Here is a 25744-nt window from a genome sequence, read left to right as displayed (position 1 = left end):
TCATGACTCATGTAACCCTAGGCCAATAATGTTCCTGTGAATTATTCATCTGAAAAGGACTACTACTGGAATAAAGTGACTAACATGACCGTAAATAGCATTAGCGATATTGTTTGTCTTGTTGACTTGATTAATCCAGCTTAAAATGTTCATATAATGTTTGCTGTTTTTGTTCTGGTCTCCTATGACATACACAGAAAGAAATGAGAATGTATTCTTGTCATAGTGTTTTGGCTTCCTCGATACAGGCTTGCCTAGTGAGTAATATAAAGATTAATTAATAGTGAAATACATTCTGCAATGTAAACGCAATCGTTTTTATGTTGCAGCCAATAGGCTGAAAAAAACGATTTTTCCATTTTCGTTTTTATTTATAATTCTAATAAATGTAACATACCTAGGTTTGTGCTTATAATTAGAATGCTAGAAATAATCTTTTAATACTTTTGGCTTTGGATAACACCGCGAACTTTATCGACGATAATGAAATCCTCGAAACTATGCAAGAAAGTAATTCGCTTGTTTCACACGACGTCATAAATTGTAGTTAAACATTTGATAACGTTGACTAACAGGTGTAAGTAGCCTTGCGGCTAATCTTTCGCATTCCAGTGATACGACACTCGCTTCGCAATAGCAATAAGTTGAACGACTGGTAATTATCAATGCTAGTAGGTTTTACGTTACTCGCGATAACACTACAAGCTAAATGTAAGTAGTGTACAGAGAGTCTTACAGCATTTTGTTTCATCCGGCTTGGCTTATAAATTGGCTTTAATTTTCCACACACACGAGCATATTATACTATCACCCTTTGGGGTCAGAGCCGGCACTTACGATGATATGATTTAGAGCCTAATAATGAAATTTCTGAATTTCTCAATAACAAAATATTTACGATGTTACTTCACATATCATAGACATCATGATATTGATGTAAAAAGATTGTAGCTTGCAACAGTTACCTATCTAAATTAGCATTACTTCACGACATTCATTCTATACTGTCCGTAGTTTGTTCTTGCCTTGTTTTTATATAAATGGTAGCTGCCGTTCTTTGGTATTAATGTCGGTGTAAGGTAGGACATGCAACAATGAACAGTGTAAAAAAATATCTCATGTCGATGTGACAGGTTTATAAAACAACAGTTTACAACAATTGTTTAGTTTTTTCATAAATGAATCCTTCATAATAAAATATTTATTAGGTTAAACATGTATTGCTTTGTCAAAGCATTATTTCTCGATTTCGATAAGACGGGTTAACGGGTAACGGAAAAACTCATTTGTCTAATTAAGCACTTAAGACTAGAAAACTTATTTCACAACAATAAACATCTAGTGATGTTTCTTAGAGTCTCGAAACTGAACTGCTGTTTACAAATTTTGCTTTTGCTTCTGTTGTGAAATAAATTCAGTTGTTTGAATGTCACAACAACCTTCTTATTGTTCTCGTCGAATTGAACATATTTTTTTTCACGATGATTTTATTGTTTTATTTATTTAAATTATGAATTTAATACAACAACTTTCTTTTCGTTCTCGTGGGAATAACGGGAAAAGATTTTTAAGGATGTGTCAAATTTCAGGTTAACCTCTTAGTCACTCAGTAATGCAAGATTTTTATTTATATTGATAGATATTTTAACATACCTTTTGAAGGACGGACAAGTTTATATTGTGAAGTACAACAATCGCAGGCTGATCTAACCGTGGACCACAATGGCGACGGTCAGTAGCGCACAGCACCGTTGACATTGAAGTTAATCGCAATAAGTACTCGATAAAAAGAATTGAGTACAATTGTTGCTTGGTGTTTTTTTTAGCAATTGCAAACTTTATTTTAATGTGTGTTAAATATTTTTTGACTATAAAATTTTATCATTTTAAGATTTGATCAACAATATACAGGCTGATTTTAAATTAATTAGCATCTTTTTGCATTAAAACTTTTGAGTTATTCAAACCTATCATTACGTACAACAAATATTGTATTTTTCGCTTAAGTATTGGAACAGTTCATAAATCACGTTAATTATAAAAATTTAAGTAAACAATAGAATAAAAATACTTTTGTTTTATGTAAAAGTAATGGCAAAAGCTGTTTAGTTTTTCATAGCAAAATTTATAAATTTTGAGATAACGTGTTGAAATCTTTCGTTTCTTTATTACATTTCGGGATATTTTTCCTAAATACATTTTGATACTCTTACCTTTATAAAGGTAATTAATTTTATCTACCTACCTAGTGAATGGTGGGCGGGTGGGCGGTGGCGTTGGATCCTATGTCCACGTTTTAACGGTTCGGACTACAGAGACCGTTACAGTTCCGCGTATAATAAAGCCTTTTTAGAGCCATGTGTCATCATGAACTAAATGAATGGAAAGTAATGAATAGTATTTAGAAAAAGCTTTTTGTAACTGTATGCGTGTGTATCGTTATTGATAATAAAAGAGATACCTGCAATTTTAAAAGAAGGGGCAATTTGAACATCATGAAGCAAATTAATTGTCGTGGCAAGTGGAAATATGTAGATTTTGTCCAGCTCTCTGGAAAAACGCAAAATATATTGTAACAAAATTGTTGAATATTTGAAGAATAAAATTAACACTTACAAATAACGAAAAAACATAAGCTCGGAGAAATCTTAATATTGGAATTTTTCGATTTATCTTACTCCATATCTACTAAAAAGTTTGTTGTAAAATGCATTAATTACATTAAATTTTGCTGTTTATTACTTAAAAATAACTAAGAACGACTATTTATGAACCTCTTCTTTTTTAAGGTATATTTAAGCTTCACCGTGTAGGCTGACTAAACAGTAAAAATTACAAACTATGTTCACAATATTGATAACATTACATTATATGTGTCACAAGTTTGCATAATATATTATCTTATCTAAAATGACATAATGTGAGGTGTGATCGTTACGCTCGTGCTAAAATGTTAATTTTTCCTTTTGAAAATTATGCAACTTTTTGGTAAATAAATGACACGCATTTTTTTACGATAGGTAAGAAAGCTTAATTGTTTTTTAGATAGATCGGTATATTGTTTCAGGTAGATTTTTAGACACCCTTCCTTAAATTTGAATAAGTAGTACCTACTTACTTAAATAATATTGTACGAAATATTGAATAATTATCCAAAATTCCTTAACATACAATTCCCAGAATAAAATTTCACATCTCTCTGCTTTATATTTATTTAATCACAAAATTTATTTATATTGATTTGTTAATGTGTTATTGCTTAACCCTTGGCAACATATGACATTTTCGGAAAGATTTTAGGTGAGTAATCCGCGATCGGTCGAAATTAGGTTGATTCAGATTGGATCACTCACATGCTTCAGGATCGGGAATAGATTGTTTTATAGTTTCTATCATCTTATTTGTGCTGTGATCTTTCTAATCGCGCGGCTTCAGTAATCAGTATGGCTCGTACCGCGGCGCCGCGCGATTGCGTCTCGCGAACGCAAACAATTGCAATTGAGACCGCGTAATTCTGAAACTATCCATTGCAGTGTGTGTACGTGTCAAGAGTTTTAACTTTTTTTTACGTTGTATTACATTTGTTGAAATTCGTGCAGTTGATGAATATTAACTGTGATCACAGTGGTTGCTAAGACGCGCATGCGTGTTAAATGTGTGGTTGTGTAGATACAACCCTTTCTAAATTAAATTACCTTATATATTACTTAATAAATACCGGTGTTTTATGACATAGCAATCAATTTAATAAATCAATCCATGAAACTGAATAGGTATTTGAATAAAGATTTTCTTTATTTTTCTATTGCGTGCGTTCATAGGCGCATTCATGCTTAATTTATGACAGTAACAGCAAAAAGTAATGATGGGTGCGATGAATGCAACTCATATTTGCATAACAACTTCGCGAGTTGCCTTGAGCCATTGATTTGAAAACGGGCTCAGAAATATTGCGAATGAAAAGTCTAAGTAAGTTGACAGAGATTGATTGCGAGTGGCCTTATAGGTAGGTGCGGAAAAAATGCAATCTATTGCTATATTTGCTACGAGGTGTGCCGACTTGTAGCGATTAGTAAGAACTCTGTTAAATTTACGAAACTATATTAATTTACTCACTCACATACCTTTATAGTTTCTTGTTTAGTTGTGCAGCTTTAAGTGCTACATAATAAACAGATATTAGAACTTTTTCAGTACAAATTATCTCAAAGGTACTTCATGTTTATCAGACAAACTATGCGTAGATATCATACAATTAGAAACTAAATTCTGATTTAGTGGTAGATTATTTTATTAATAATGACTCAATCATCACATTGCCATTTTATGTTAATTAAAAGACTTATCATTTAATCAGCTCCCGTTGTTGCTACAGTTATTTCCGTATAATGCCCTTTCAGCTACATTTTATTTTAAAAAAATCATTGTTTTACATAAAACCAACCAAGTTGTCTATGGATTGTGTTGTCATTCAGTTCACGTTCCGTCATAAAGGCAAGCGCATTTCCGTTGGACTTAAACCTAATAAGGGCATGTACAAATTAGAACCCTCACATAATACTTTATGAATAAACATAGATAATCCAAATACCTACCAACGAAGGCACGGTAAATGCCTATTTGCATACTAAGAATGAAATCTTATGAGCCTGTGTCTAGGTGTAATTGACTGATTGAATAATATAGTTACAATACTTTGTCTATAAGTTATGGTGTATCTAACTGGGTGTTGTCGAGACAATTGAATTTTATTTATTATCTTCTTCTCTATCTTGAATAAAACAACTTAATTGTAAAAATTATTTTTAGCAGAACCACTCATAAATGAAGATTGCAAGAAGATACATTGAAAATTTGAGACATTTTAACCCAAATACTTTCATCAAAGAAAAAATTTCTAGGATCCAAAAAGTAGGGCAATTTTCTGGAGCGTTCTTCGATGGAATCCCGTCGCGTGCCTGTGCCGGCTAGCTTGAGTTGAGCAACCACCATGAGTTCTACAAGATATTGCAATGCATGAATGCATGTACGAATAGAATACATACATACAACGCCGTGTGATTCCCGGCTCTTTAGAATAGGTCCAGTAAACTTGGGATTCTTCTTGTAGGCGATGGGCTATAGAAAACTGTTACTATATGAATGTCAATTACATCATTAAACCTACAGCTGAACGTGGCCAATTTTTTCTTTTCTTTCTTTCTTTATTTTCAAGACTATTGACTCTGTCTACCCTGCTAGGCGTAACTATATGTATGTATGTATACAATCACGACTTTATTTTTTACGGAGTAGACATGGAATATAAGAGTAATACCTATCGATGTAGAATATCTTCGAAATGTCATTTCTAATCGATATGTATTCCCGAATACTATGTGTATGGCAAACAACCATGATTGATAATTTGAAAAGCATCCTGTAGGTTACTTCAATCGGCAATAATGTTATTAAAATTCTAGACTGTTAATTGCAGTTTAGAAAAAGATATTCTGACCAGTATAATGATTTGCCATAATAATAAGAAATTAATTAATTTTTACTATGTTATGTAAAACCCGCTGTGATGTAAAATATGTAACCAAAAACGCAACTGTAATGCAATTAGTCGCGTAATGAATAAAGCAAGTGAAAGAGAAGAACGAAAAGTACTTTCACATTGTTTTATGTCGATACTACCGTATAAACGTGTATGATATTTTATATCATCACAATGCGTACCTGATGAAGATCTTGAAATACTTAGACGACTTTGTGAATGGACGGCAAATTATAAAAGACCCTATCTAATAATCATTGATAGTTTTAACAAAGAATATATGACGTAGGTAACGAAATGAAAAATGTGCATTTTCGCCAGTTTAAATAATTTGCACGTCATGTAGGTAATCCGCGCATTTTTACATACTTTATACATGTCAAAGGACTAAAATTCACTTTAAATTTAAATAATAAAAATGTGAACTGAGGAAAATCCCTCTATTCCAAAGATATTCTATATTTTATTTTACTATAAAACAAATAGTAGGTACGCTTCACATAATCCAGTTCGCAATGAATCACTGTATTTAAGGGGCGTAGCATCTGGTTCAGGCCTCGTGAGCCATGCTGTGTTTGGTCGGCCGCGCGCGAAGGCCGAGGTCTCATCCGCGCCATTAGATCTCAAACCTTCTAATGTTAAATGCATCTTGACCAGTGGGTTTAGTGCGAGTTTTGCTAGATCAAACGATTCGAGTAGGTAAACGCGAATTTGTATGGAATTGCGTTGCGATTCCACTAGTTGGCGCGCTGATTAAATCACATACAAAGCGTTTACTCGCTCGATTAGTTTGATCTCGTGAAACTCGCAGTAATCCCCCTGACTCAGACTTCACCAAAGTTATAAGAAAAACGTAACGTGCCTCACTTTTGTTGCTATGGTGCAGTTAAAAGACAACGTCCTAACCAATTTAAAGTTCTTCTATATGAAGAATGTCGTATTTGTTGCACACACGTTGTACGTCCTTTTGAATATATTAGATCTTTATAAATACAATATACGTATTTATATTATATAATATAATAATATTTTTTTTATTTATGAAATACAACGATTCAGTAGTATGTCTTACGTCATGAGGATTGTTCGTTTATCAATTTTTCCGAAAAGTTGATTTAATCGAAAGTGTTGAAAGTTTGCGTGACATGTTTAAAAGTTGAACATATAGTGTCGAATGGCAGCGGAGGATGCAGGAAGGGTTGGAGACGCCACGACCACCCCCAAGGACCAAAAAGTTGGCACGTCTCGCCGCTGCAAGAGAAAGCAGATCTGTTACTTGGGTAACTGACTCCAAAATACAACTTTACTTATTATCTTTTATTTTAGGCAGAGGTTAAGTTGAGCATTTGACTTCCAAACGGAAAGTCTTCTATATAGTATAATCGTTTAGCCCATCTTCTTTATAAGGTATTGATACACGCAGGGTAAATTATTGATTCTGTTTTAAACACCAAGCATGTTTTCTGATCACCTTCATGAACTTGGTTAAGATCTCAAAGTAATCTGTAGCGAAATAATAAGTTCCGCTGAAGTTATAGTATATATTATTTAGAGTTTTTTTTCTTGTGTGAATCTGAGTAGTCTCAAGTAGAAAAAGAACCTTTCATGTCTAAGGAAGGGTGCTAAGGGTATGGTACAAAAATGATAGAACTGGAAAATGTTTATTTATTAAATAATGAACTCTGCCGCAACACTACCTATTGGAATCTTTGTTCAACCTATCGTAGTTTAACGTAAGTAGGTACAACAGACGAAAATCGTTACCGAAAACAATATTGAACAATATTCGAATCAGATTGATTTGAATATGTTTAAATGTAAAAAATAACCATAGATAAGTACTCAGCTTTAAGGTATGTTTTGATTAGACCTATCCAGCAATGCAACTTAACTCTTAGATATATTGATTAATTCAGAATAATGCCCGTTTGCCTTGTACGAGAACGAATGAATGCCCACTTGTGAATAGCGTGCAAATAAAAAGATTGTGCGTATACGTACTTACCTACCTATTATAAAACCGCTTTTGACATCATTCAGCGTTCGCAGTGACAGTTGTACAATAGCTGTACGTACAGACAGACAAAACATTGCAATCCGAACTCTTGTGAATTTAATACGGTGCGCCGCCGCCGCCGGATGAATAGACTGAAGATCGCAAAATGCGTGGGAAGAGCAGAGGTTCCATTCAGAACCTACTCGTCTTAAGAAAATAGATATCAATAAGATTATCTACCTATCTAAGTATTTAAAGTTATTAAATCGTTATTATAAAGAAAAAGAGTAGCCAGATCCGTGTACTGTTAAAGCAACAAGAGCATCCATTGAATCCATTGCAACGTAAATTTATTTTTGCCAAATAAAATAATGGTAGGTTAAATGCTTCCAAGCCAGTGGCTGATAGCAAAGAGAATTCATAGTGTGTGTTAGCTTTTCTTACGCAGATAGTTAAACACAATCAAGGGAAAATCTTATAAAGTTGGGGCTATCAACTTAACATTATACCTAAGTATATCAATGTCATCCAGCTAAACGTGTCCTTTTATGTCCTGTTACTGTTGCCTCTGTCTACCTCGTAAAGGACTGGTAAAGAATTTATTGTGTTCTTGTAAAAATTGCCCTCATGTTGAATTAGCAAACTGTATACTTTTTTTTAACTTTCCATGTTTTTAAATGGATGTTTCCTTTGCTTCAGGGACCAGAAACATGGGTGGGGGTGCGAGCCCTCCGCGCTAGCTCCGGCGGTATCTTGGACCCAGATGACCGCGTGCGGGACGTGGCTGATGACCGGGAGACCTTGACTGCGGAGTGCACTACCCAAACGCCGCAGCCTCGGGCAGCGCAAGCCGATGGCGCCAGCGGGTCTTCAGCCGGCACCGCTTCCCCTGACATGTTTCGGGTGGGTTTTAAAATGGTCATGAAAAAATAATAAGATATTCTTGAATGTTGCCTTTTTTAAAAGGTGATATTTCATCGAAATTGTTATATGTGAAGCATTTTATTTGAGGACCTGGTTACATAGCTTAGAGTATCGACTCGATTATTTAGTACATAGCTTAATCCATAAATTGCTTAGCCAAACCATAGAGTACATTCAATACTACATAATATATTTTTCAATTATCAACAATGTTAATGTGGCAGTAAAAATATTATTTCGTTGCCTAACGATTTTGAAAAAAGAATGCCTAGGAAAAACGCGGGATCGCGGGAGCGGGTACTGATTGTAGGAATGTGAAAAAAAAATCGATTATGGAAAAAATCGATTAAAAATCGATTTTTTTTAAGTAAAAATCGATTTTTTTACGTGATTTTTTTAAAATTAATAATCGATTAAAAATCGATTTTTATAATCATACAATAAATGCACTCCGACATTACGTTTTTGTCTTCTGGCTTGGAGCCCGGAACGCGAACTGCCAAAGAATACTATCATAGCTCCATAATATTACATTAACGCCATCTGTGCATTCTTTCTGTGCTCTTAAAACAGTTTAGATGATTAATTTACTTTATAGACGGCCTCTGTGGCGCAGCGGTAGTACGCTTGTCTGTGACACCTGAGGTCCCGGGTTCGAATCCCGGTCAGGGCATGATGAGAAAAGAACTTTTTCTGATTGGCTTGGGTCTTGGATGTTTATCTATATAAGTATTTATTAAAAAATTATAGTATCGTTGAGTTAGCATCTCGTAACACAAGTCTCGAACTTACTTCGAGGCAAACTCAATCTGTGTAATTTGTCTCGTATACATTTATATTTATTTATTTAATCAAACATTCTCTTGATGGAATTAGTCGATGAACAGTATTTTACCGACATTCGGTTGATATTTTATTCATTATTCGTTGCTGAAACTTCATTTTTCAAACTTGATTGTTAAAAACTTTAATTTGTGTTGATTATATAAGAACTTACTGTTTCTTTTGTTTATTTTTAATGAATAAATCTATTGATATAATTTATATGGCGTTTATTTTGACATAAATTGAAAAATTTGGAAAAATCTATCAATATAATAAAATCGATTATTTTCTTAAGAAAAATCGATTATTTGTTAATCGATTTTTCATACTTAAAAAATAAATCGATTATATAAAAATCGATTTTTTATCAGCAATGTCACATCCCTAACTGATTGTTAAAACGTTGTAAGGAAAATTCTTGTCGTGACTTGTTTGTAATTATAACTTTAGTTAGTTCTTGTCACTTCAGATCAAAACATAATTTATTATGAATCCCAAAAGAAAATCAGTCCGCTTGTCATTAGGTTGTAAAATCGAAATGGGTTTGTGCATTTCTTGTTGTTGTCGCAAAAATGTAAGTATTTTTTTTTATGTATGTTATTTATTAATGATTGAATGATTATTTTTGCATGATGGTATAATAGTAAATGAAAGACACAGTACATACTTAAGCCAATCATATTTATAAAAAAAGTTTATTTGTTTGTTTGTTTGTTTTCTCTTCAGGCGTTATCTACTGAATATCTACTTCTTGAAATTTTGAGTATCTATGAAATAATTAATTGGGAATCTGGAGAAGAACATAGAGTAGGTACTTTTCATCCCGGTAAAAACGCTAAATTCGCTAAAAGCGCGGAATAGAATTAAGAGTGGCCGATTCCCGATATCACGGGAACTTAGGTACACAATTATTTAAGTTCTATCTACTTACTTCTTAACTTACTTCTTCTTCGTGTGGGTTCAACTCATGTGGAATTTTATGTATTATAGGGAGGTGGTGGTGTTGGCGGTAGTATGCGGGTCCCCAACACAGATTCCTGCGTGGAGGTCGGTGAAGCGGATCTGGAGGACGGATCTACCGGTCTTCAAGTCCGGCGGGGCAGCGAACCTACGCTGCATCAGGACACACTTCCCTCACAAATACCGGTGAGTCCTGATGGATTTCTCTATTACATCCGTAACCGTTTGTGTAAAGTACCCACCTAGTTTTGTAGTCCTTAAGTTAAATATCTATGTAATAGATGACAATTATATCATATATATATTTTTTTTATTTATTTGAAAATACTCTTTCGTCATCCTCCCGGCGTTTATCCCAGTTGCGTATGCGCATATTCTAATCCATACATACATACATATAATCACGTCTATATCCCTTGCGGGGTAGACAGAGCCAAAGATTGATAGGCCACATTCAGCTATTTGGCTTTAAAATAGAATTGAGATTCAAATAGTGACAGGTTGCTAGCCCATTGCCTAAAAGAAGAATTCCCAAGTTTATAAGCCTGCCCCTTAGTCGCCTTATACGACATCCATGGGAGAGAGATGGAGTGGTCCTATCCCCACGGCACATTCTAATCCATTCACAAATATCCAGGTATCGGAACAAACCAAACGCTGGTCGGCAGCCGTGGTCTGCCGCGACGACTCAAGTCGGATCCTGCAAAAGGTGCACCCGCTCCCGGACGGCAGACCACCGGACCCGAACCCCGACAGACACTCGCACTCCGCCAACCACTTCCAGAGGCAGACCAATAGACTTTCTATGCAGTTTTCTGGGCAAGGGTAAGTATTCATATGTTTAAGCCTTAGTAGTTATATTTTTTGGAAAAGAAATGATCCGATTAAGTATACTAGTATAACTAGTAACTTGGCAAGCTAGCGGTCAACGAGTTAAAGCGTTTTTCAAATAACACGCCTATTGAAGCAAGTTATTTGAGTTCAAGAAACATCTAATTTCTAACATATCTTATTTAGCCTTTTAACCTATTGTTTACCTCAGGTATAGTTCGGCAAAATATAATATAAATGCCTTTATTCCTCTTTAAAACTCTTCGAAAACTCATGTAATAAAAACAAATTTTGATGAACAAACATTTCTTACATCAGTGTCACACTGTTAATAAACATCGTCAATGTATGACTCATCCGCGGCTAGTATACTAATGGCTGAGACGTTATGTTGTCAGAAGCGGCGTGTGGTTAGACGCGGCAGAGAGGATACAGAGCTACGGCAGCAAGAGTCTCCCGCGGGACCCCAGACGGGACCCCTTGGGGCAGGATACGCCACATGACAATCAAAATCATAGGTAAATTTTTTTTTTACTTATCACCAACTCTCAGGTACTCTTGTCTTTCTTTTGTATATTTTATCGCAATGATACTCATCCTCAGCGCTATGTGCATTTCATTGATATTTAGATGATTTGGAATTTGTATTTATTATGTGCTGGTTGGAAAAGAAATGATATTTGTGAAAATAAAAATTAAGTATTATCTCAGGTCGTACAAAAGTTTGTATTTGAGAAGAATTCTAATTTCGAATTTTGAAAAATTATCGAAGGCAGTTCATAGATATTTAAAAAAAATTGAAAGGAATGCTATACCACCATTTCATGTAGGTAGTGATGGAGAGAAGACGCGCTGAAAATAAAAATGGTATTAAGATACATGCAAATTTTTTTTCAGGGTAGAGGACATGCTGCGGTGGGTGTCCGGTGTAAATAATAACGTAGCGAGCGTGCATCCTGTGCAGGAACGCCCACTAGATCTCTTACCTGAAGGTAATGTTGCATGCATTTTTCACACATACACCGAAGCTGGTACCATAATTATTCTTTAAGTATTTGTCTTTTCATAACATTATCGCAACACCAACCATAAACCTACCAAACTATTCGGTTTCCTTTTTCTAACAGTGCACCCTTTAATGCCTCCTTTTGTGTCTCTTAAATTTTATATTACCTACGGCTAACGTCAATTCATCCACACTTTCATATCAATACTTGACCGATTATGTGCATACCCATATATTTATCAGAAGTCAAACAATCAGAACCAGGAATTATAATAAAACGAGTTTAGCTGCGGGCAAAAATTTGTAATAGAATAAAAACATGATTCTCCTCTATTCCAGTGGGTAACAGCGAGCGCGCGATCTCAGGCATGGAAGTCCCCGTGAGCCCGAGCAAACCGTCCTCGGGCTCCAACCAAACTGTCTCCGTGGCCTTGGTGAAGGGCGAGAAGGGGCTCGGCTTCACCATCACCACTAGAGACAACCCCACCGGCGGACACTGTCCTATATACATCAAGACTATCCTGCCTAAGGTAATAATATGGCCATTACATCAACAAATCTAGTTAAAGGTAGTCTTCCAGTCTGGCGATTACAGGCTATTTTTTATATGGGATAGAGATGTGATATATTTATACAAATTTAAGGTCATTATCGCCATCCAGTTTTTCTTATGGATGGATAGATGGACAACACGGCGGCCAACATAGGGCACAAACAACACCAACCGCCTTATTTCCAACCTATGTAAAGTACTAATATGGCGCTTAAGTTAAAAGTTTAAGTGTTAAGTTAAAAGTGGCTTAGAACTTAATGATCGTATTCTTTGACATCAGGCTAAATAGTAGTTAGTAATATAATAGAACTTATTCCTTGCAGGGTGCAGCGGTGACAGACGGGCGACTTCGAGCGGGCGACAGACTTGTGTCGGTCAACAATGTGTCGGTGTCGGGGCTGTCGCAGCAACAAGTGGTCGCGCTGTTGAGGAACACTCCCACCGACTCCACTGTAGACATCGTTGTTGAGAGGAACATGCCTAACAGGACACAGGTTGTTGATCGCGTTTTTAACCTGAACTTTGCCTCACTTTTTAACTGTTGACTACGGCCTGCAGACCGTGAACGTAATGCTCAACAAATCATTTCTTTGCATGAAAAGATTAGGCAGAGTTTACATGCTTTTCAATACACTGTTACTCTTTTATCATGAGAGGGCTATTGCCTTTTCTTTCACAACATTTCCAAGAAGCTGTCCTTTTTTGTCTAAAACCACATAAAGTATAGCCTTAGGAATATGAATTATCGTTTTCAGAGGGTAGAACCCCAGCAAAGCCCACAAAAATACGTGGAAAAGGCAATAGGATCTCCCGCCACCCTGGCAAAAGCTGAACAAAAGGCAAGAGAGACGGAAAACGGCCGAGTGTCCAGTATAGTGAACGCCATCAACCAGGGCAAAGCGAACAGTTCCTTGCGGGGGAGGATCCCTAAGAGTTCCTCTAGAGACGACCTGAAGGACCACAGTGGAGACCAGGCTTTGCAGGATGTACTTAACTCTTCCACTAATTCTGTAAGTATCTAGACCTAAATATGTTTTGTTTACTATTGTTAGGCTATGTCGCAAGGACTGTGTTTAATAGAAGAACCAATACAATCGCTTGATTTATTTAGCCTTGCTTAAGCTCTGGCAGTACCAACTTAGGGGAGCTGGGTTGTTTTACAACAATAAGCGAGTGAGTGTGTTACAAGGGATGCGTTGTGATTTAATGATGTATCTGCCAATCCAGTCAATACACAATGCCTGTTAGAAGTAGGTGTACGCGAAATTTTGGCGCTTTTAAATATTTATGTTAAATTTATATAAGCCAAACGGTTGTTTTTATTTAAAAGTATTTTTTTATTTATTGTCAACATTATAAGGAAAATAACTAGGTCAAGTCCATTCATATTGTGGCATGCTAACACAATTTATTAACGCCATCATTTGTTGGCACATCGTCAGGTCATCGTCATCGTTGGCGGGTATTCTACACGATATTTTACTGAAACGTGTTAGAAATTGTAGTTGTGGAATTCGCTCGTGGTTTAATGAGATTCTGAAAACGCATGTTTTAAAAAGTTGTGTTAAAATATAAATCAATAGAAATTCACTGGAGACCTTGTTATTGCGGACATTATAATGCCGACGCCTCAGAGGTAGAAAATGTACGCACACAAACTGTACCTAGATAATTAAGACTTATTGTAATCATATTCAACGAATATGCCACAGTAACTTCTTATCACCGGAAACCCCGATGGTATTTAAGGCTGTTAGCCTGTTATCTTTTAAGTAATTTTAAAGTATAATACATATGTCATTTCAGATCCTTAGTCTTCGAAACCGGCTCATCCTAAGGCTAGATGTGCCAGTCCACGACTCGGAGAAGGCGGGGCTGGGCATCAGCGTCAAGGGCAAGGTCACGGTGGGCAACGACCCGCAAGACCTGGGCATCTTCATCAAGTCTGTTCTTCACGGAGGGGCGGCGTCTAGAGATGGCAGGTTGGTTTATTGGTTTCTCAATAGACCATAAATATACACGTATCACGTATTTACCAGATATCGCCCATGATGTCTTCGGAATGACTGAGAGGTCACGTTCAGCTGGATAGCTAAATTTCAACAGTATAATTAATATACTGATAACCTCGTGTTTAGGATTGGATACCTCTGGCTTAATACCCAACAAAACAAATATCTCTTGTTTGATAGCTTTGGTCATGTCTTTGACATTCGCAAGTCTGTTTATCCACAAACGAAAAGGCGATACGCGCTCCGCATCTCTACCCTGACTTTAATTTTGATCCCGGTCCAGCGAACCGAGCTATTTTTTAGCGGAAACTGAACTGCTGTATTTCTTTAAGATTGTTACATATATTTCTCCTGCTTTATTCGGCAGGTTACACACCAACGACCAGCTGCTGAGCGTGAACGGCGTGTCGCTGGTGGGGCAGTCCAACGCGGAGGCCATGGAGACGCTGCGGCGCGCCCTGCTGCACGCGCGCCCGCACTTGCGCGGGAGCATCTCGCTCGCCATCGCGCGCCGCACGGGTCAGTGCGGCTCCTTTACCACCTCACATACAGATTACCGAGCTGATTACCGAGATTGCATTAGTGATAAGTCCAAATTGTACCATTTCTGTCTGTTAAGAGTGAAACATACAAAACAGACAGAATTTTATTTGATGAGAGATTTTTATGAAAAAGTTTTATCTATGTATCTATCTGATGGTGATTTAATTATATTGATATCCTTAAAGCGTGTTCCATATTCGGCCGGCTGGAGATAGGTCTGACAAGATTGAGCTAAGATTGTAAGTCGAATGCAGAGACTGCTTGTATGGCTCGTGTTGATCAGATTTGAAGATGAAAAAGCGATTGAATAAAAGACCTTTCTACTCTTTTATTTCTGTACACATAATTCAATAAGTCATAATCATAGATAATATTATAATAGCATAGACAATATTATTCAACTGACTATGTTAATTTCCAGAGAGCATGGACAGCCTAGCCAGGTGGAAAGACGACACTCCACCCAACGGCAACTCGAACGATTCCACCAATCTCTCCAACGACAACTCACAATTCAACACAGTCATCTACAACAGCACTGACAAAGAAAACAAACCCGTAGACTTCAACAAGTTTAGTCAAAAAGACGTCGACACCCACGACGGGAAAAAACACGCTTCAATCGTTACAATAAATAATAATACAAGTTGGGTTTCGAATCAGTCTGACGACAGTAAAGGGTATTTAGAAAGAGATAAAGATGCGGTTCCGCATGATAGTAAAAGAGATAGCTTTGAATGGAGTCGATTGGAGGGTTGGAATCCTGTGATAGACAGACTGACAGGATTGCGGAATGAGAGTTATTATATGGCGACGGGGCAGGAAGGGCCGATGGTGAATGGACATCATTTCAGGCAGAACCTGGGGCACGTGCATATGTCAAGGTCGCCGCCTGCGCATCACAATGTTATCATTGAGGAAGATTATGGAACAACCAGGTACGATCTGCACATTCTTAAATATAGGTATGTAAATTGTGTCAATCGTTATATCATATAGTGGAAACATTTGTTTGCCTGATCAGTTAAGTTTGAAGAGACTCTAGGCCCGATTTGCAATTTTGTCATAAATAGAAACATTACGTACAAATAACTCACAAACGATAAGCGGTTTATTTGAAATATGGAAGGAAAAATTCAATTTTGAAATTCGAATATTTGCTCTTTTTAGGCAGAGCGTGATTTTAGTTTCTCGTTCACTATTTTAAGAAGGGCTTCTTTTATAAGCTGGCTTTTTATCCATATTCAAATTTGGAACGTACTTAATATTTCGCAATGACTGGCAGGTAATAATTTTGCCACGGTCTTCCAGTTAAAATATATCGTGTACACAGGGCGGCAGGCGAATCTGGCAGCGAATGCAGCGCCGCAGCGGACGCGTTCAGCCGCGACGCGGTGGGGCGCCGCTCCATGTCGGAGAAGCGCCACGCCGCCATGGACGCCAAGCAGACCGGCACCTACAAGAAGATCAAGGAGATCAAGGCGGTTCACTGTGAGTCTCTCTCTCGTCATACCCTCTTCTCAATCTGAGAACATTTTCTCCGCAATTAGGCTGTCTTTTTCGGACATTTTTTCATGAAAGGGTTGAATTATTCTTATCACTGTTCACTCGAACCTTCTCATCCCAACTTTCTCAGGAAGCATCGCCGATGCTGAAAAGCAAGTTTCGCTTCAGTCTCCTTAAAGTTTCCGAGGAATACTTTACTCAATAGACACGTAATTTTGTAAGAAATCAAGACTATTTCCGTCATTATGGTACCCTTAAATTTATGCATTTTCCCCTATATTCTTCGGAAGATTGTTTTAAACGTCTTTAAAGCACGCTTACTGCTACGATTTAGCCGTGGTTACCCACTCTGGAACTTGACAACCCTTTGGCGCCCGCGAACTAAAATTCACTTTGCAACCTTCCTAACAAGTTTATAAAGAGTTGATTGACCTTATGAAAAGCTGTATCTTCTCGGTAAAATTCAACCTGATATCAAAGTTGAATGATGATGATGATTAAACGAATATTTGTTACAGCCATGCAAGTGGGTCCATCTTTGGGAATGCGCAAATCGTCAAGTCTGGAGTCTCTGCAAACTGCAATACAAGAAACCCAGAGGCATCCGCGGAATGAACCTATTTACGCGCGAGCTCATCCACGTAAGTTTAACCTCTTACTGTAGAATTGTTTCAGGGGATCCTTACACAAGTAAATAAGGCTTTTCTGAAAAATAAACCTATAAACCTTCTGATTTTAATGTAAAATTCTTACACTTTCACAGTGTAATTGGTAGTATAATCTTCCTCCTGGCTTTAGTCCCGGTTGCATCCTCACCACTCTTGACTGGCCGGGATATAATTTTGTCCAGGGATCGTGAATCAAGTGAGTAAGATTTTTAAACGAAGCGACTCCCATCTGATCTCCGCAACCTTTGTAGGGGAACCTTACCCGTATTGGATTCATCATAGCTACAAATTCAGTTGCCTGAATGTACAGGTTTCTTAACGATTTTTTCCCTCACCGTAACAACATCGGTTATTAATTAAACTAATGTACATCACTTCGGAAATACATGACCGAGGTAGGATTTGAACCTATTTTTTTATGTGAATTACTAATTTTAACCGGGCATCTCTCCGATCACCAATCGACCACCGACGGTGTATATTGTTCTCACAAATTAAATGTCATGGAACAATAACATTATATACATACACTTTTTTGGATTGGTTAAACTTAAATATTCACATACACAACATTTTAAAATATAATCACGTCTATACCCCGTGCGGGGTAGACAAAGCCAACAGTCTTGAAAAGACTGATATGCCACGTTCAGTTGTTTGGCTTAACGATAGAATTGAAAGAATCCCAAGTTTATAAGCCTATCCCTTAGTCGCCGTTTACGACATCTATAAATCATTTTAAAATTATATGGTTTAATTACAGCCTTAAAACACTGGCTAACGGACGACCACAATGGCCCCGAGAGTATGGTGAGAGGTTCGCCTCAACAGTCATCGCTCTCACACAAGAAACCTTCGTTACTGAAGTCTCTGTCCACCATGTTTAGGTAAGTTATTTGTTGCTTTTGTAAGGAAAAAAAAAGTCTTTTAATATATGCTCCATTGTCAGGGACTATTGGATTTTCGAAGTATGTAGTCTAATGAGGTGAAATGTACTTTTTATGACGAAACGTTTTATTTTTATTTGGTAAAAATTGAATATTGTTAATAAGTACATATACATATGTTATGTATAAAAATATAACAATATTCAATTTGGTAAAAACTCATTTAAATTAACATGTTAATTTAAATGAGTTTTTACCAATTACATGACATTTCCTTTTATTTACGACAGAATTGGGAAGCCGCACAAGAAGCCGGAAACGGAAGTGTACGGGCGATCTCAGCCGGGACGCGCCTCTGAGAAGTCTCTGTCCCGGGATAGTGAGCGGCACGTCCGGGACTCCAGGGAAGCTCTGGAGGAAGAAGGGAATCAACATCACAGGTTTGTTATTCCTGCCAAATACTGCCTTTTGGGATGGGATTGATAAGTTCGATGGTATTCTACTCGTATCTAATACCAGAAAGGCAGTAGTCTTAACTTCTGTCTTAGTCTTAGTTCGAGTCTTATAATAGAATAGAATAGGATTTATTTTCAAAATTGGATACAATGTATCACTTATTGACGTCACATTACTTAAATCTAATTATAACTACTACCGCTTCCGCTTGCTTCTTTGTTGCAGAAAGGAATAGAGTTTATTTCAAAGGTTTACAAGGTTTACAATCTACATATCTCGTTTGAAAAATTATTGGGATTCGAAAAATACTAGAAACACAGCTAGACAGTATGTGACATGTAAATTCTATCATTATTACTAGATTAAAACCATTTTATAATTTTTTGTTCGTAACAGACTGGAACCGAGCCACTCCCGCCAAAGCAGCGGCGAGCGCAGCCACAAGGGCGACCGGAGGGCGCCCGCGCAGCCGCCGCCCTACCGGGGGCCGCCCGCCAGGACCGCGCCCCTACACCATCCAGTAAGGATTTGTTTATTGTTATACCTACCTGTAAAGGAGGGTTTATATGTTTTATTACGATAAGAACTTTAAAGGTTAACGTGGTCTTTTAGTCTTTTTAAAACTTAACAGTTCTAAACCCGTTAAGGTAAAGAAAACATTATGTACATATATATGTCGAATTTATGAAGAAAATCGGCTACCCTGATATTTTTAATACATCTGGGTTATTTTGATTTTCCGATAAGAAGCAAAGGTATTTTATGGGTCCCGGTAGCGTTAGCGCAAACTAATATTGTTACTCGCTCTTTGCTAGTTTTATATCCTGGAGCTGAATTCTCTCGCCTAGAAGCTAAAGATTTTGAAGGCAATGACTTCCACTTTAATCCGGTTTCATTAGCATTATAAACAAAATCTAAGTCATAGTTATTTTCGTCCAAATTCTTCTTGAAATCATCTTTAGAGTTTGCTGCATTTACATTATCTGACATTTTTTCACCTTGTATTTCCAGTTCTCGAATTCCATGACGAGATTTAAATCTGTATAACAATCCGTTACTTGCCACGAAAGACTCATCGCCCTCTTTTTTTTTTAACTGTAATGTTTTTTCACACAGCAAAGGACTAGACATCGGTTGCCCAGTAGATCGTTTTTGTGAAAACCAGCAATACAAAGCGTCTTCTAAAAGTTGATTTTTCGGTTTCTTCATCATTTTCCGATGTTTACTCCCATCTTCACTAAAAATAAATAAATAAAAAGGAACTTTATTTTTCTCCACAACAATACAATTGGTGTCTTAACTATACCATAACTAATATACATAAGTCTGTTGTGGAGAACTGGTGCCTGAACTAGGTATCCGAAGGAACCTGTCATACAGGTCACCAGGCCTCCCCTCAGAGAGAGTACATGAATATTATGAATAAGTACACACTGATACTAAAAATCTAAATTAAATTTACCTTTTAGTAGATAACATAACCTAGGTTGTAGAGAAAATTTATATATTGGTGGTGCTTAAAATATCCTCTAATTACTTATTAGGAGTTTGTAAAATCTATCTAATTCGCAGGTGTACAACAAAATTTAAAAGTTAAATGCGGTTTGTCTGTAGTCCGGATAATCGCGAATCCGTATAACTGAGGGCCGGATAATCGAGTTTCTACTGTATATAGAAAATACGGTGGAATTGAGAACCTCCTTCTTTTTTTGTAGTCGGTTGAAATCTTTACATGAGAAAATTGCGTGATAAAAAGCAACAACATGGAAAGAGAATGTTGGGATGTGAAAGAAGATACAGCGATAGTAATAGAAAAGGGAATGCTCAGTATTTGGGCATGTGGATAAAACACATAGAGATTTATTTATGTATGTCAAATTGGTGCTTCTGATAAAAAAAAATTTGTGTACCAGGCAATGGACAGCGCGTGGGGACCCAGCGGCCATTACGCGAATTACGATGAAATACAACAAAATCTCAAGTAAGTACTTACCTAATTGTAATTGAGCTTTTTTATCCATTATTTCTTAAAAGACGTTATGAGCTGCTGAAGTAAAATAATTTTACGCATTCATACGTATCGGTTGATTTTGATAGTAAAAGTATAATATTATATCATAAAATACAATTTTGCAAAATATAAAAATAATATAAAAAAATAATTTATTATACGAGTGAATAAGTTTTCATGCTCATCAGTATCAGATCACAGAAGTCCTCAAGACCACATTTCTTTCGCAGTGCTCGTCGTGAGAAGCTCAGTGAAGTTCAAATCGGTCAGATGAGGAGACAAGTCCACGCTCAAAGAGCCAAAGCCGAGGAGGAGAGGTGAATATTTCTTACATTCTATATTGAATTAGGAATAACACTTATAACACCATAATCAACTAAGAAGGTAGTCGACAACTGGGTCATGACTGCAATAAATCACTATCCATATTATTCCTATTTCCGCGAAGCCAAAAAATATTTAAAAGACCAATACTACATTACTATGTTTTTCCTCCTATTTATTTACTTTATTAAATATGTATTGATAAACTATTTTTCCTGCACTATCCACACTGATCTATCAGGACTGATTATTGTGTAAACCATAACTTTTAATCGTATTGATTTAAACCAATGTAGGTACTTCTGAAAATTCACTTTACTGATCTTATACCGATAAAGATCGAGGCTATGCTTTATGATTCAGTTCTCTCCTCGAAATTATTGAAAGATGTATTTCTTATTTAATAGTAACATACTTTTATAGCAGTACCTATAATAACTCTCTGTAAGCATTACAATATAATTCTACTAGCAAGACTAGTCCAGCAAAAGTGACTAGGTACTCGCTGTACTATAGTAAATTATGGAGTGTAAGGGGAAATCCAACGCCCATTTCTTAATTAATGTCGTCATGAAACGTGATGTCCTGCAATTAAACTAACCGCCGATTAAAGCTAACGAGGTATTGTTTTTCCTGCTTCTCCGCCAATGACCTTTCTTGGGTAAGATGCATGTGCTTTGTAATGTCGCTCGATAGTATTATTAGTACGCCTATTTATGTTTAGGGATGCTAGATTTTAGTGGTGAGAAATTTCATCTAGTTTACAAATGAACAGATTGCGCTGTGTTACATCTTGTTATATGAAAACTCTTAAGTGAATGTTTAAAAACATGCTTTTCTATTTAACTGCACTCAGCCATTTTTAATAGCCATATACTACTCGTACTTAGCTAATCTTCATAGATATAAATTAATGTTGATTGGTTTTCGAGATATTTATTTTTACGTCTCTCTTCATACTTTCTTTCGTTTGTTTCTAAATCTATCATTCTCATTCCAACTTTGTAGAAACCATTATATCGAACATATGTATCTTTCGTTTTTGATATTCTGCAATAGTTCATAAACTGTCCTCATTAAAAAAACGTTGTAGAACCTACATATATCATGAACTTCTGTGTTTAGATTTTTGGGATTTTGTTTTTTTTATTAGTTTTCGCTTCATATCCTTTTTTTTTTCAATTATAATCTGACATTTATATTGTTAATTGGCAGTCGTCGTGTCGGCGTAAGCTCGGCTGGGTACCACTCTCAGCGGTCCTGTAGGGACGCGCCGCGGCCGCAGTCCAACTACTACGAGTACGAGACCGCGCCGCCCAGGAGGCCGGGGAAACTATCACATTACCACTGAAATACTTGATAAAAGTCTGTATGTCTGACAAAAGAAAGTACTACCACTTAAACGAATTCGCTCTGAATTACTTGTGACAAGAAAGAACTATCAAAACACACGCGTGATGATGAAAGAGTTGCGACAAGTTACGACTATCACTGAAATACATTATAACCAATTTCATTAGTTGCACCGGCGACGCAGAATAGCGCAAACTACCGCCAAATCAAACACAATGAAATTTCAATAACGACCTTATTACAAGCACATTAAATTTAAAATCTAAAAAATGTCTCCTGCTATTTCGCTCATGATAGCCGACAGTTTCGTTCGCGGGTTCAAATGGCGCGCTCTGATAGGTTCAAATATTTTCGCGCCATTAAAGAATTAGACTACTGCGTAGTACATTGGTGTAGTATATAAAAGTGGTTATACTGTATCTACTTGCATTAGGTCTCAATGATAAGAGAGGACTAGCACTGAAAACACGCGTTATAGCTCTGAACGCCTTGCGACATGATATACTATAACTGAATTATGAATTGCGATGAGAAGACTCTACTTAATACATGCATTAGCTTCGAATGCTTTGCGACAAGCTGCGACTACTAACAATATGATGTCCCATTGTATAAGATTTTAGAGACCAATTGATATTGTTTGATAAACCAGTGAATATATAGCAAGTGTAGTACGGAAATTGTATCTTCTATTGTATTTTAAGTACTTACAACTATTAAATAAATAATTACTACATACATTCATCATCATTCTGTTAAAATCTGATTTTATTATTTTAGCATCAGAAAGCTTTTTTTTTTGACAAGTGAACATTATTTGTGCATCAGATTGGACGTTAATCGTTCTTGTTTATCTAATTTTCGTAAAAGATCGTTGTATGTAGGTTTTTAATTTTGTGATGTTGCAATGTTCTTCATATTAAGAGAAAAATAAAAAAAAATTTTCCAAAATGCGCTGCTGGCTTCACCCAAATTGAAAATTTATTTTTAAAAACCTAGAGTTTATGTATTAAGAATTTTTGTCGAGTACTTACGATTGTAGTTATTGCGATCTAAGTGAAACCTCATAAACATAAAAACTACTACATACTTAAAATCTCATTGACCATAAATGATCTAAAAATGTTTTTAATCTATTATTTAAAGATAAAATGTTTTTAAGCTGTCTTTATTATCTGGGTTAAGATTTTCATTGTAGGATCTGATCACTTCTCTCTCTCTCGATAAGAGTAAAATCCTTATCACTGTAGTATTTATTGTTTTGTACATGATTTCACTTTACATCCTTATTAATCCAAAATGTGCAAGGTTAAGTTTTGTTCACGTGAAATAAAATCAAAGAAGCTTTAAAATAAATAATTTTATGATAATGTAAGCCTTTGCTACTTATGTGTGACTGAATAATTTATTGGTATTACCTATAATTTTATAAATTGAAGCTCTTAATTATTTTTGTTTAGTATTTTAGTTGTGAACTAAAATACAGTCATAGTCAAGTTCGTGAAATATATTGACCATGTCTGTATTTTTTGTTAAATTGAAATAAGATCCCATCAATATGTGATAAATATTATTATTCCTTTATAAATAAGTAGTCAAATGAATTTTTAAATGTGAACATTTAGTTTATTTGTTTGGGTACTGAGTTATGAAATCCGTTGTCGATATCAAATTAAATTAGATAAGTACCTATTGAAATCATGGTTAAATTTATCTTAATTATTTATATAACTGACGGTTTCAAATATATTTTGATTTCAATTAATTAAGAACTTAAAAAAAAGCAACATGTTAACAGGTATCTTTATTAATATCAGAAAGTTCAATTTTGTCTACTGCTCATATTAATAAAAGATATTTTATTTTTCCAGTTTCCCATTAGATATTGCGACTATCCATGTAAATATTTTTACTAGACTGTATAAAAACAGTGTTTAAGCAATCAACGGATATAGTTCTAAAATATAATTATTGTAGTGATAAAATTTGAAATATTAAGTGAGATTTATTTTTTATGAACAAAGTACTGTTAGTCACAATGCAAATTAGTTTTGCATTGAAGTGTCCATATTTTTGTATATATTCTAATGCTAGGCTGTACTTGTATAGAATTTCCAATGTCATTGTGTAATAATATCATACAAAATTGGCCATTTATCTACCTACATCAAGAAAATATAAGTATTAAACTACCTCAAGTGTTTTATTTGTCACAATTAGCTCTATATATATTTGAATAACTTTAAAAAATATTTTTTTTGTCTTTAATAAAACGTAAAATACCTGTAAATTTACAGCAAGCATGTTAATACCTTAACAGGAATAAACTAAATTCAGGTCACTTAGAAAGCTCGGAAAGATCGTGGCCATCAAACTACCCTAGGGTAGGGTCAAGGTCTCGCGTGTAAATGGTTCTTTATTGTTATATCCGATGTTGTTTGTACCCTTAGCCCCAAGACTGGTATTACGGGTCGGCCGCGACCTTTGTTTGTTTGGAATCAACTGAAGGTTAGATTAGGGGAGCTCACACTTACGGTCCAAAAAAATATTATAAATGTAACAATTTCACCTACTTATTACAATTACCTTACAGTAGGAGGAGACACCATCTTACAGAGCAATACTTGTTTCCGAGGTCCTTTAAAATACTTAAATCTCCTTTTTACGAAACAATGTAAGTAGTTATTGTAAAAATAAACTTCAATTTCTTTTAACGGTTAGATGCACACAACTGATAACATCAATAGGTAAGTATGTCTATCTTTAAATGTACGGGACTTATAGCCAATTAACAACATTGCATATTTTTTGGACCTCCAAACAAAAATGTTAGTTATTCAAATTCAAAATTTTATTCATTATTATAGGATACTATATATCGCTTAATAATTGTCGTATGGTTTAACAACATTGGTTGACGTCAAATAAATTACTTAAAAACTAAGTTTACTGCCGCTTCCAAGGCGTCAGTGCAGAAGAAGCGGTAACAAACTGCACTGCAGCATTTTCTTCAACAACGTCAACTTCACAATATTAAATTATACTTAGAATAGAATGTGGACGAGAGAATACATTGTTGAATTTTATATATTTATGAGATTTAATATTGAAAAAATAAAAATATATATATATATTTTATGGATTGCCAATTTTAAAAAGATTTATGTACAGAGTGTACTGAAATTTTGATTTAAGTTCAAATTAAACTACAATTAATTACGAGGTTCCTGTGCCAAGCTCGAGCCAGATGTTCTTGTTAGTAACTGGTATGGTTATTGTAAAGCAACGACTATTTATGTACGCAGCTCCGCATATCATCGACCAATTTCATGTTTGATTAAATACCTACA

At 35.7% G+C, this 25744-nt stretch overlaps 1 protein-coding gene across 4 annotated transcripts in view; it reads left to right on the top strand.

Annotated features, from left to right (window-relative positions):
- Window positions 1-24587, top strand: part of LOC106139075 (partitioning defective 3 homolog) — a 42533-nt gene extending 17946 nt beyond the window's left edge. For 3 of the 4 annotated variants that reach the window (XM_013340423.2, XM_060944473.1, XM_013340421.2), the window contains 19 exons: window positions 8235-8438; window positions 10275-10430; window positions 10882-11069; window positions 11474-11593; window positions 11973-12067; window positions 12421-12611; window positions 12958-13128; window positions 13390-13644; window positions 14441-14616; window positions 15014-15165; window positions 15611-16127; window positions 16523-16680; window positions 17214-17336; window positions 18127-18250; window positions 18541-18690; window positions 19103-19226; window positions 20620-20687; window positions 20948-21034; window positions 22257-24587. In XM_013340423.2, coding sequence (XP_013195877.2) covers window positions 8235-8438; window positions 10275-10430; window positions 10882-11069; window positions 11474-11593; window positions 11973-12067; window positions 12421-12611; window positions 12958-13128; window positions 13390-13644; window positions 14441-14616; window positions 15014-15165; window positions 15611-16127; window positions 16523-16680; window positions 17214-17336; window positions 18127-18250; window positions 18541-18690; window positions 19103-19226; window positions 20620-20687; window positions 20948-21034; window positions 22257-22392 — 3195 coding nt within the window. In that variant the 3' untranslated portion in view covers window positions 22393-24587. Of the gene's footprint in view, window positions 1-6634; window positions 6820-8234; window positions 8439-10274; window positions 10431-10881; window positions 11070-11473; window positions 11594-11972; window positions 12068-12420; window positions 12612-12957; window positions 13129-13389; window positions 13645-14440; window positions 14617-15013; window positions 15166-15610; window positions 16128-16522; window positions 16681-17213; window positions 17337-18126; window positions 18251-18540; window positions 18691-19102; window positions 19227-20619; window positions 20688-20947; window positions 21035-22256 lie in introns of those variants that run through there. The other variant, XM_060944474.1, reaches the window with a different exon arrangement.
- The last annotated feature ends 1157 nt before the right edge of the window (window positions 24588-25744 follow it).

This window comes from Amyelois transitella, chromosome 5 (assembly GCF_032362555.1).
Source record: "Amyelois transitella isolate CPQ chromosome 5, ilAmyTran1.1, whole genome shotgun sequence".
NCBI lineage: Eukaryota > Metazoa > Arthropoda > Insecta > Lepidoptera > Pyralidae > Amyelois > Amyelois transitella.
The sequence above is the reverse complement of the archived record's forward strand: the minus strand, read 5'-3'. Positions and strand labels throughout refer to the sequence as shown.